Below are 13072 nucleotides of genomic sequence, written 5' to 3'. Positions count from 1 at the left end.
CTTGGAGTAATACAGTGACAGATTTTACTGTCATTGCCATAAAATAATGTTTAATCCCAACTTTATAATTAAAAGAACTCCTTCCCCCCTAGACTCTAATAAAATCATATCCTTTCTGTCTAGAATTAGGATTTTGGAAATTTACTTTTCCTCTCCAGTATTTATTACAGAGTTTTTCTCATCGCATTGCTTATTCCTGAGGCCATTTCTGATTCCTCTGTAGAACAGGCTGCCTTAAATGGTCCCATCCCTGGGCTGCTTGGACCAGAAAGGAGAAATTCCTTGTAATCAAATAGAATCAGATTAATAGGACAGTTGCTTCTACAAGAATGTGGCTTATTTTTTTGACACAACTTTTCTCTTCTGTCACAGAAGGTGGGATTACCTCAGACTTTAGTCACTGGGGGCTCGTTCATTGTCAACACCTGCAATATTAGTTTAACAGTCAACCTCCAGTGTGATGGCAAAACAGCTGATGTGCAAATAAATAGTTCCTGCGGACACAAACACGCTTTCCAAGGAATGTTGAGGCACTTGGTCCCCCAGCTCAGTGACATAGGGCTGCCTGCTGAAAACTCCATCCTACTTTCTGCAACTAAAGGATCCACCATTGAAGGCATTTTGTCACTACAGGCTGGTGAATGCAATCTCAAGGCTAGAGGAGATCTACAGACCCAGAATAAAACTGAATGGACATTGAAGACAGAAATAGAATGTCAGCTTCTGCAGGTAAACTGGGTGGCTTTTACAAGAGATTCTGGATCAGTAAAGTAAGGACTAATGGGGATTTAGCTAGAGTATGCTATGGGTGGCTTGCACAAGCCTCTCTGTGTTGCTTTGCAAGCAGATCTCAGTCTTCAACTACAACACTGGATTGAGGCACTGGAAATTGCACAGATCTCTGATGTTGACAGATATCCCCTACAGAATAGAACTAGATGAAAATTATTGCCCGTTGTCACTCTGGCAAGGTTTGAACGCCATGCTCCAGTAGAGGTTGTCAAAAGTTTTTTTGTTTCTTTCAAAAGAGTTCAGGATTTTTTTTCCATTGAAACCGAAAATATTGAAATTTTGGGGTTTTCCTTTGTATCCCCACTGAATGTATTAGAGGATGATTCCCAGGGCTTTTTGTGGGTTGTTTCTAATTATTCTTTTTTTTTGCCATTATTTTTTCCAATATGAACTTCTTTTTAAAAGGCTATGCGGTGTCAAAGGGAAAAAAGGCAGAAAATTGCTACCATGCACTGTGCTGCCTTCAGAGACGGAAAGAGGAAAAACTAAAATTAAAAATATTAACATTTTAAAATATTTTTCCTAAAAACTTTTCCAAAAAAAAATTCCATTTTGAACCATGAAAACCATGCAGAAGCAGCTTTGGAATTTCTATTGGTTTTGCAAAATTGTTTTTCCATTTTTTCCATCAGGTTGCATAGAATCCCACTTGAAAAAACTTGTTACCTGTTTTTATGCAGATGAGTGTATTCTCAAAATTCCAAATGGTTCTGGACTGAATTAAACAAGGGATGGTCAATAAACTTTCCTAGACTGAGGAACTAGGAAGTTTGGATTTTTGTAATTTAAAGACTTTATACTATCTGTAAAGAAGTTGTCAATTCTAGGAGCCAAACCCCAAAGCCCTTTTTCAGTCTGGCTGCAGTGGCAGTTTTGCCTGAGTAAATGGCTCCATAAAGACTTCAGGTTTTGTGTCTGATTTTTTTAATGTGACCATTTCATGTCCCATCAGCTGATGGGGGGGAAAAAGTAAATCCAAATCTCAAAGTGGATTTATAATCCAAAAGGATATTTGTCTCTTGATAGGATCTCAATATCCCGGTTCAGTCGCAGCTCATTGGATCTATTCAGAGGGATGGCTGCCAAGCAGAACTTCTCTGTACCCTCAAAACAGGTGGCAAGTCTGCCCATCTGAAAGTGAGAACAGAGTGCCAGCCAAAGGTCACGGTGGAAATTGAATTCAGGCATGAACTGCCTCAGCTGAAGGAAATACCAGGAGAAAACAAGTTGTCCATCATGGCAGGAAAAGAGTTAAAATATAGTATTGACATAGAACTGAAATCAGGCACTTGTGAACTTCAAGCCATTGGGGACCTTCAAGTGGAAAACAAACTTCAGTGGAAAATGCTTATGGAGAACAAATGCAAAACAATGCAGGTACTGCCTGGCGTAAAAAATATGAAGTAAGATAACTGCTTTTACTTGTTACCAGCTGCAGCTAGTTCTAACACAGGGCTCAGTACAGGATTAGCTAATGATGTCAGTGGGAGCAGAGCCAGGACTTTGCTATAAAGAAATTTAGATGATGCTAATGTACCAAAAATGAATCCTGTAGGGACTCCAGGCTCCTTTCTAAGTGTATAGAAAATAATGTTCCACTCTTGCAGCCAAAAACACTGTAGCAATACTATCACAAGACTCGGGGCCAAATTCTTCCCTGACTTACACCCCAAAGTGAGTGGATTTGTATAATTTGGTCCATACTGTTTGTGGATATTTACTTTAAAATACCTTGGTATTTACTTTGTAAGGGGCAACAGTAAAATCACCTCAGGTGCTGATCTTCAGAAGTACTGAGTACTCACATTGGCTTTAGCTGGAGTTGTGGTTGCTCAGCACTGCTAAAAAAACATGTCCCAAACTGTGTAAAAAATATCCAAACCACCCGCGGAGACAAAATGTAAATATGATTTTAATCAGATCATTTCAAGCTATGGAAATTTCCATGCATCTTTATAGAAAATTGAGATTGCTAATGGACTGATTAAAAAACCCTGGTTGCTTAGAAATCACAGACTTGAAAAGTCAGTATTTACCAATAGTTGCCACATACTGTAGTGTTAGAAATGAGTGATTTAAAGGGCTGGTTGAAAAACTAAAAAATCCATGTATAATTTCCCCCCAAAAAATGTTTGATCTGGTTCCGGTTTGAACTGCACCATGATCTCTCCCCGATCTGTCCATGGGCACTCCTTCCAAGTGACAGGCCTCTACTTGCATTTCTCCCAGAATAGAACCCATAGCTCACCTCACTTTAGACTGGATCACAAGCTACAACTCCCCCTGTTTCACAAACTGTATTTAATCAAATGGCACAGCTATGTTTGGGTCCAACTACCATATAGAATCCTCTCTGGAAGTTTGTGACTAGTATGAAATGCAGTGACTCTGGACAGCTTCATCAAAAACAAGTATGATTTATTTGTCCATAGAAACTTAGCTAGCAGAGAGAAACAGAGTTAAAACAAACAAAAAATTGCCCCTGACTCCAAGGCAGTCTGCATGGAGGGCTGGCAGGAAACCAGGCAGTTTTTAAAACCTGGCAGGCAGGGCCCTGTCAAGATTGTGCCTGGTTTCTGGAGGAACTTTGTCGAAAGACTCTGAAAAACATTTGAACTTTGACAAATGGGCAAATTATGCTGAAAACATCTTGGCCAGTTCTCTGATCACCTCCCTTCTAAGGAAACAGGTAATTTTTAACTGTTGATAGCCCTTTGATTGATCTCTTAGTTCCCAGCACTGCACTGGCTGGAGCCTGGAAGTACGCAATTGTCTGGTAATTGCCCCGAAAGTGTCTGTTGGGAAGTTATATGTCTAGATCCATTGTGTTTCTTTCCTGCTTGTTTTTCCAACCACCCCCTATTAAGCTAGGTTAATATATTCATATAGGAAAATTTAAGAAGCCCATATAGTAATACAGTTAGTTTGCCTCACTGACCAGGTCACACACAGTATTCATAAAATTATTATAGATCAGTATTCTTAGATTATTACATAGCAGCTCCATGTCCACTACAGTTTGTTTGAAAGTTTTCAAAAATGTTTTGGGGGAGGGAGTGGGGTTGGAAATTATAGCAAAGTTTCTGGAAATTGAAATTTTCATTTTTTTCTTTTTTCCACTGTAAAAAAATGAAGTTTTGGGGGACGCAGGGAGGAAAATCTGAAAATTCAAGGAGAGGTGTTGGGGGAGAGCAAAAAAGTTTGATTTTTTTTTTTAAATAAGTCATTTTTTTCAACAAAAAATTTCTTTTGCTGAAAAATTTTCAAGCAATTCTGGTTACTTCCATATCTGAGTACATGAAACTATTGTGGTATCTCACATATAGTGTGGTATGTACCAACCAGTACTGTGTTTCTAAGCAAATGTGGCAGGATGATAAAACAAGGGTGCTGTGACTGTCACAGCAGAAAAGAATCAGGAAGCAAATATCCCAGTAGTATCAGCCAGTTAATTCATTTGTATTTTATTTTTTGTGAGAATTCTTCATCTGTGTCATTCAGAGGTAAAACCCTAAATCTGTCGAGATTTATTGCAATCATATACTGTGTCTGGGCCCTGTCCTGCTACTCTCACCTTTAGCTTATTAGTCAATAAATGCAATAGGTTTCCATTTATTTTGTAATTAATCACTGCTTGAAGGACTGTCATTCTATGAACCTTCACAGTGTGGCCATTACTTGGAGAAAATGAACATGAGCAGATATTTAGCCCTAAAAAATTATATCTTCTCCATAACGTTTTATCATCAGTGGTCACTTCTGACCTTAAGTCTATGAATCAGGTAAGGATGCCTAAGCAGCACTATAACATTTTTCTCTCCCAAGTGGGAAGTTCCATCCCTGTATATACATAAATATTCTTTTTTTAGTACCCTGTATAATTGTGCAGTTGTGGACCCTACTCTGGGCTTAGTGGTCCTAGTAATTATGCAGCACCTTTTCATTTGGAGAATGTCTGTTGCTTTGGAGTAGTTTTTAAAAGCAGAATAACTTAAAGAACAATATCAGTTCTTATTCCAGTCAACTTCGTATGAAGGAAATCAGTGCAACTACCAGTAAATATGGGGCCTAATCCTGCATTATTAAACTCAGTGGAAATGTTTCTATTAATTAAACAGACACAGAATTAAGCCCATAGGACAAATAGGCTCTTCACGTTGGGTGACATTTACCCCACTGCATTACTTGTAGTCAAAGTAAATAGACTTTGTCCAGGGACCTAAACAGGGGATTGGAGGGGATAGAAGCAACCCCCATAACCTATGGTTGCAGCTCCATAGCATGTCTGCTGCCCCTATTCCAATCCTTGACCTTCAGTGGAAGTTACAACTCTGCATAGGTCCTAATTTTGGAGTTTGTGGCCACAGGATCCATGTAATTGCAGTCAGTAACTGCAATGACCTTGCCTCACCCCTGGCCTATTTCTAAACCATCCTACATCAAAAGGGCAATGTGGAGCTGGCAAGGAGCCAAGCTTTGCCATCCACACGGGTATGTCTGTTCACTACATAGCTATCCATGCCTTTATCAGTGGTACCTGCAGCATTGGTGACTACCACCCACTGGTTATAGATGGTGAATTCCACCCACCATGTATGAAATGAAAATTGAATGATGATTTTTGTGCTATGCAGCTGCAGTGACAAAGACCCACCCCATCTCTTCAGGTAGGATTGCTCACAAAAAGAGAGCTCAGGGGCAAGCTGACACCTCTCCTGGGCAGAAGAAATGACGGGGGAAAAGGGGTAGGGAAGAGAAGAGAAATGTCCACCTCTAAAAACCCCAGAGGCCTGACTCTTCATTGCCCCAACACTTTGTTAGCCATATACACCTGTGTGAAGTGAATGCAAAACACTGCCACTCCGGACTTGGCAGTACCTTACTGTCCTGCACCATGTGGATACATTTACACCCGTGTGCTAAGAGAATCAGACTCCTAGTAAAAATGGCAGCTAAGCTAAGTGATAGACAGCACAGTCCTTTATGGAAAATCCTATTGCAATCTAACATTTTTGTACCATGAGCCTAGATCCCATAGACCACAGTGCTTCCAGGTAGGTAGGAGATGGAATGAAAAGGAGAAGAGGTGAAGGTGGAAAGTTTGGGAAATATGTTATCACTGAATGGGGCCAGATTTACCAGGACACTCTGGCCGCTTTGCACCTCTGCCACGCAAAGCAGCCGTAAACTTGACTTCACTGAATTTATGGCTGCATTATGTCACAACACTGAATCTGACATAGAGTAGTCAAGAGAGGTTTCCACATTATCTTGTGCCCTATTTATGCTATACCACATATTAAAATATAAGCAAACATTTTAAAATAGGCAGGAGGAAGAAGCAATGTATACGCTCTCTTTACTGTTTATAAAAGGTTTCTGATATTTACCATGCACTATACAATCATGCTGTCTGATTTACTAGTCTTCCAGCCAGATGCCACACAGTCCACTTATTAAGGGGGGAAAAAGTTACATAAATGTAAAAGATGCTACAGCAAGTCATTTTCAGGCGGATTGTTTATTTTATTTATTGCAGGAGCTTGGAACACCAATAAAAATTGATGGATCAGGCTACATCCTGATAGATAGAATGAACCTAGATTCACAAATGCTAATAATTGTCGATGAAAGTACATTACAGGGCTTTCTTATACTAAAAGCCACTAACGTAAGTATCATGCTGATTATTGGAATGAGTGTGAGGTGAAGTGTAACTCATACTTGCAAACTGCTATTTTATTACTAGGAAAAACAGGTAGAGAAACTGCAATTTTGTCTTTGATCAATTGTTAAGTAATGGACAAATATATAGTTTGAGGCAACATTAAAGTCCAGCATGTGATTTAGGTAATTGAACAGTTCACTGCTATAATGTACAGCAAGTCAAATGCTACGAATAATATAATACAGCCCACCTCAAGTTTCTTAATTACTTGTTTATGTTCCTTGAAGATTTGTTTGTTTTTATATTGTGCTATTATGGCTTTAATTATATTTGGACAGTAAATACCATGCTCAATACAATGATACAGAAGCTAACATCAGACTAGATGCAATATATCTCCTCCTACTATAATACCATTTAATAGTCATAAAAGTCTACAGCGGTGCACATAATAGAAGAAATAAAAGGTTTCTGATTAATCAAGTGAACTCTGTGTTTAACAGTGCAACTCGAAAGGGCAGTGGCTAGTTCAATCGTCTTCTATTTCTTTCTTCAATAACACAATAAAATTATGGCGGTTGTAGCTTTTCTTGTTGTCAGATATTGCTAGATAGAAGAGTACAAATAGTGTATGCTATTAACTTCAATACAATTATGTCTAATTGTACACACACTGAGAAGAATATCATATTTTAAACCTTTGTGTGTGTTAAATTGTTAACAGGACAAACAAGAGCTGGATGCCCTGATAACTCATAATATCCAAGGAGCCATTGATCTTGGCATTCCTGCAAGAACATTAGTGGATGTGACTTCAGAAAAAAATGGTGACCTCTATAAAAGATTCATTCAGTTTAGCGTGGATGGCAAACAAGTAAGTGTCTCCACATACCTATTGTTCAGAGTAAAGGTTAGAAACATGGAGCTGATTTAGTGACCATTATTTGTTTCATTTTGAATAGGTGACAGAGGGAGCCTTGTTAGAACTATGGATGATGCATTAAAAGATATACTATGCCTGGGCTCTTTAATGGCCTTACAAGCTACACTTAAAGAAGGCTTGAAAATCATTGCAGCACAGACACATCCCCACTCAGGAATAGCATGAGAGCATTCACGAGACTACTGTGACTCACCTTGGATATTTATCCATATTCTTAAATAGAAAGTCTAACTAATTAAGAGCCTGATCTAAAGCCCATTAAATCAATGGGAGTTTTTTCATTGACTCTAATGGGCTTTAAATCAGGCCTAGGGCCCCCAAACCAATGTCCTTTACATTTATGGAAAGATTCTCATAGATTTCACTGAGTGCTGGATTGGGCCCTAACCTACTGATTTGCCCAGTCCCCAATATATTTTTTTCAATCTTTCAAACTGCACAATCTCTTACAACAATGCATTTGATGTCAGGAATGACCCAGGATGCCTATCTCCAAAGGTGTAGCAAAACTGTTCATTTTTTAAGTCTTTTCTTTGTGCCATCACTATTACATTCCCTCCAGTTTTTGGAAAAACAACAAGTATGACCAAACCCACATTCTATTTGTAACGTAAACAAGTGTTATGATATCCATTATGAAATGTTTTCCCTAATGCAGTAGAAATGATGGTTTTCATTGGTCACTATGCAGTCTATACTGGACATGCACGACATACAAGTGATAACATATTTTGTGCTGACAAAACAGATTACAGAAGAATTGAGCTTTATTCGGAAGCTGGACCATGTGTCTATTAACTACAAGCTCACACATAACATAGAAGCGCTGAAGGCACTGAGAATAGAAGACAGGATTGAGTTGCAGGTATGTTGTCCTTTGGTTTGTATGGTAACAAAAGTGGCACACATCCAGACAATAACCAGGCTATGAAGGAAGCAAAATGAATACAACAGGACTGTAATGGCAAAGAAAGGAGGATTGTAGATATTACTGTGTGCGGCACCTACGACATATGAAAAAAATAGGACTCATTATTGATAGAACATGATGAATGCTTCTCCATCTTGATGTACTGCTCTTATTCTCCCCTTCTTATGTTTTTATGACTGTATTATCCCTTCTGAAGGAAACAACAACACTGGAGATGTCAGAGCAGCTGTACAATACTGCTTTATTTAACATCCCAGTTCAACAAAGTTAAATTAGCATGAGTAGCAATTTGGTACCACAAACAAATAGGCCCCAGTAGCTGCAGGTAGCATAGATTGTTCCCAATATTTTAGCTGTTTAATCTTATGTTTGGTAACTTGGCTTTTTCCTGCCTCCATATTAAAGCATCTGAGATTATCTCTTTCCCTCCATCTCACCAACTCATCTTCCCTTCTATTTCTATAATCACTCCCAGGCTACTGTTTCTTCCTTAGTTTCTGTCCCAAACAGCTGCCATGCTGCTCTTGAGAACCTTCTCTGCCTTTAATCCATCTGTCCTAGAGAACAGCTATTGTTCCTGTCCTCCAAAACCTAATTTTGAGCCTTCTGCTATTTCCCACACTTGGACACTACCTCATGAGCACACATGTTGTAGTCCCAGCACTGATCACAAAGTGTGCAAAGTTTTAATGGTTATTTGTTGTACCAGTTGTGACATTTAATGTACTAGGACATTTGTAGTCTGTATACAAATATACCTCACAATCTTCAAACCTGCCAGTGTGTGACACAAGCCAGTTGACTGTGTGAAAAATGGCCAAACACTTGGGTTTTGCATGTCATGCCATAATGGGCAGATTGTAAATCTGTTGCTGCTTCTTTGAGTGCTGCCCCTGTAGGTGCTCCACTTCATGTGTCAGAGCGTCCCGGCACCATCAATCAGAGATTTACGGTATCAGTGTTGTGTGTGCGCGGTAGATATCTCGTGGTGCCGCTGGTGCCACGTCTAGCGTGCACATGACCTGACCCCTCCAGTTTCTTATCAACCATCCTTGGCTGAAGACAGGGCTCTGGGGCAGTGTTCACCACTCTTCCCATACCTTTAGAACTAGTAGTTTAAATAGTTAATGAGTTAGAAAATCATAGTTAGTGTTAGTGTTAGTTTTATTTAATTTTTTTTACTTTACTTCTCCCTATTTTACCCTCCCCGTAGTTTCCCCGCACTGGGGTCGGTTAACCATCAGAGATGCCTGGCTCCCCAGGCTTTAAGTGATGCAGCTCTTGCATTGAAGCAATGCCTGTTTCTGATGGGCAGTTGTGTGTAAGAGGTCTCAGGGAGGCACGTATTCCACAAAAATGCATCCACTGTAGCCAGGGGCGGCTCTAGCTTTTTTGCAGCCCCAAGCACGACAGTCAAGCTGCCTTTGGCAGCTTGCCTGCGGGAGGTCTCCGGTCCCATGGCTTCAGCATATCCACCACTGAATTGCCGCCGAATCCGCGGGACCAGCGGACCTCCCGCAGGCAAGCCGCTGAAGGCTGCCTGACTGCTGCCCTCGCAGGGACCGCCAGGATGCCCCCCGCAACTTGCCGCTCAAGGCACACGCTTGGAGTACTGGTGCCTGGAGCCGCCGCTGACTGTAGCAACCTGAAGGTGAGAGCCTGGTGCGACTGGGCTCTCTGCCTCAAAATGATCTTGAGGAAGAAATCTCTCCAACCTTAGATGGACCCGCAGACCACCTCTCCAGGCATACCCCCCTCAGGGACAGGAGACATGCCGTCCTCTAAAAGACAGAGGAAGAGGGCACAGACCTCTCCGCAGAGAGCACTGCAGAAACAATGGTGGTCTCCTGCCAGGTTAGTACCCTCAATGTCGACACATGCTTGAGTCGTACCTCTGGCACCGCCAAGTCCCGAGCAAAGGAGATGGAGTTGAGGCACAGATGAAGACATGCCTCCTCCATGGCACTGACCTCACCTGTGAGGGACTTGGTACAGAGTGTCTCCTCCGGCAACATGCCGCCTCCTCCTCCTCCTCTGGCACCAACATCACAGTTGGCACCAGTAGAGAAAGCTAAATCAGCACCGACCACACTGATTAAACTGCCACAACACCTGATGGCACCAATGAGAGCACCCCCATTGGCACTGATGGTATGGGTAACTGAAATGCCACAGAATCTGCTGCAACAGAGCGCCTTGGCTATCTCTTCGGCAACACGGTCTCCTTTGCTCAGTACCGAGGGTTCCCTGAATGTTATAGCGGGGATCCCCAGACTTCTCAGGTAGCTTTACATTTGTCTAGTGAAGATGATGATGATCATCCAATTTCCCGGTGCAAGTGCTGAAGGAACCAACTAGGGGCAGAGCTCTTTTTTTGACCTGCTTCTCACAAACAGAGAAGAATTAGCAGGGGAAGCAAAAGTGGATGGGAATCTGGGAGGCAGTGACCATGAGATGGTTGAGTTCAGGATTCATATACGAGGAAGAAAGGAGAGCAGCAGAATATGGACCCTGGACTTTGATGCCCTCAGGAAACTGATGGGCAGGATCCCCTGGAAGAATAACATGAAGGGGAAAGGAGTCCAGAAGAGCTGGCTGTATTTTAAATAATCCTTATTGAGGTTGCAGGCACAAACCATCCCGATGTATAGAAAGAATAGTAAATATGGCAGATGACCAGCTTGGCTTAACAGTGAAATCCTTGCTGATCTTAAACACAAAAAAGAAGCTTACAAGAAGTGGAAGATCGGACAAATGATCAGGGAGGAGTATAAAAATATTGCTCAGGCATGCAGGACTGAAATCAGGAAGGCCAACTCACACTTGGAGTTGCAGCTAGCAAGGGATGTTAAGAGTAACAAGAAGGGTTTCTCCAGGTATGTTAGCAACAAGAAGAAAGTCAAGGAAAGTGTGGGCCCCTTACTGAATGAGGGAGGCAATCTAGTGACAGAGGATGTGGAAAAAGATAATGTACTCAATACTTTTTTTGTCCCTGTCTTCACGAACAAGGTCAGTTCCCAGCCTACTGCACTGGGCAGCACAGCATGGGGAGGAGGTGACCAGCTCTATATGGAGAAAGAAGTGGTTCAGGACTATTTAGAAAAGCTGGATGAGCACGAGTCCATGGGACCATATGTGCTGCATCCGAGGGTGCTAAAGGAGTTGGCCATTATCTTTGAAAACTCATGGCAATAAGGGGAGGTCCCAGATGACTGGAAAAAGGCTAATGTAGTGCCCATCTTTAAAAAAGGGAAGGAGGAGGATCCGAGGAACTACAGGCCAGTTAACCTCACCTCAGTCCCTGGAAAAATCATGGAGCAGGTCCTCAAGGAATCAATTTTGAAGCACTCAGAGGAGAGGAAAGTGATCAGGAACAGTCAGCATGGATTCACCAAGGGCAAGTCATGCCTGACTAACCTAATTGCCTTCTATGACAAGATAACTGGCTCTGTGGATGAGGGGAAAGCAGTGGCGCGTTATTCTTTGTCTTTAGCATTGCTTTTGATACAGTCTCCCACAGTATTCTTGGCAGCAAGTTAAAGAAGTATGGGTTGGATGAATGATCTAGCCAGCTTTCTATCTACCTTATAATCCATCAGGCTCAATGGGTAGCGATCAATGGCTCCATGTCTAGTTGGCAGCCGGTATCAAGTGGAGTGCCCCAAGGGTTAGTCCTGGTGCCAGTTTTGTTCAATATCTTCATTAATGATCTGGAGAATGGCGTGGATTGCACCCTCAGCAAGTTTGCAGATGACACTAAACTGGGAGGAGTGGTAGATACACTGGAGGGTAGGGATAGCATACAGAGGGGCCTAGACAAATTATGGAATTGGGCCAAAAGAAATCTGATGAGGTTCAGCAAGGACAAGTGCAGAGTCCTGCACTTAGGATGGAAGAATCCCATGAACTCCTACAGACTAGGGACCAAGTGGCTAGGCAGCAGTTCTGCAGAAAATGACTTAGGGGTTACAGTGGACGAGAAGGTGGATATAAGTCAACGGTGTGCCTTTGTTGCCAAGAAGGCTAACAGCATTTTGGGCTGTATAAGTAGGAACATTGCCAGCTGATCGAGGGACGTGATCATTCCCCTCTATTCGGCATTGGTGAGGCCTCGTCTGGAGGACTGTGTCCAGTTTTGGGCCCCACACTACAAGAAGGATGTGGAAAGAATTGGAAAGAGTCCAGCGGAGGGCAACAAAAATGATTAGGGGGCTGGAGCACGTGACTTATGAGGAGAGGCTGAGGGAACTGGGATTGTTTGGTCTGCCGAAGAGAAGAATGAGGGAAGATTCGATAGCTGCTTTCAACTACCTGAAAGGGGGTTCCAAAGAGGATGGATTTAGACTGTTCTCAGTGGTAGCAGATGATAAGACAAGGAGTAACGGTCTCAAGTTGCAGTGGGGGAGGTTTAGGTTGGATATTAGGAAAATCTTTTTGACTAGGAGGGTGGTGAAGCACTGGAATGGTTTACCTAGGGAGGTGGTGGAATCTTCTTCCTTAGAGGTTTTTAAGGTTAGGCTTGACAAAGCCCTGGCTGGGATGATTTAGTTTGGGATTGGTCCCGCTTTCAGCAGGGGGTTGGACTAGATGACTCCTGAGGTGCCTTCCAACCCTGATATTCTATGATCATGTGCAGGGGCCAGGCACCTTTTCACCACACCAGTCATCATCAATGACCGAACGAAGACCATCCTGGAGCCATATAGGGCCCAAATACCATTACAACCAGATGGATCAA

At 42.0% G+C, this 13072-nt stretch overlaps 1 protein-coding gene across 1 annotated transcript in view; it reads left to right on the top strand.

The window, feature by feature from the left end:
• The window catches only part of LOC120373771, a 112474-nt gene that overhangs the window by 50707 nt on the left and 48695 nt on the right, over positions 1–13072 (top strand). Inside the window, exons 29-33 of the mRNA XM_039492613.1 lie at positions 373–729; positions 1819–2169; positions 6332–6463; positions 7185–7334; positions 8152–8268. Coding sequence (XP_039348547.1) covers positions 373–729; positions 1819–2169; positions 6332–6463; positions 7185–7334; positions 8152–8268 — 1107 coding nt within the window. The remainder of the gene's footprint in view (positions 1–372; positions 730–1818; positions 2170–6331; positions 6464–7184; positions 7335–8151; positions 8269–13072) is intronic.

Source organism: Mauremys reevesii, linkage group 10 (assembly GCF_016161935.1).
Source record: "Mauremys reevesii isolate NIE-2019 linkage group 10, ASM1616193v1, whole genome shotgun sequence".
Classification (NCBI taxonomy): domain Eukaryota; kingdom Metazoa; phylum Chordata; order Testudines; family Geoemydidae; genus Mauremys; species Mauremys reevesii.
This window is presented reverse-complemented; position numbering and strand designations above follow the sequence as displayed.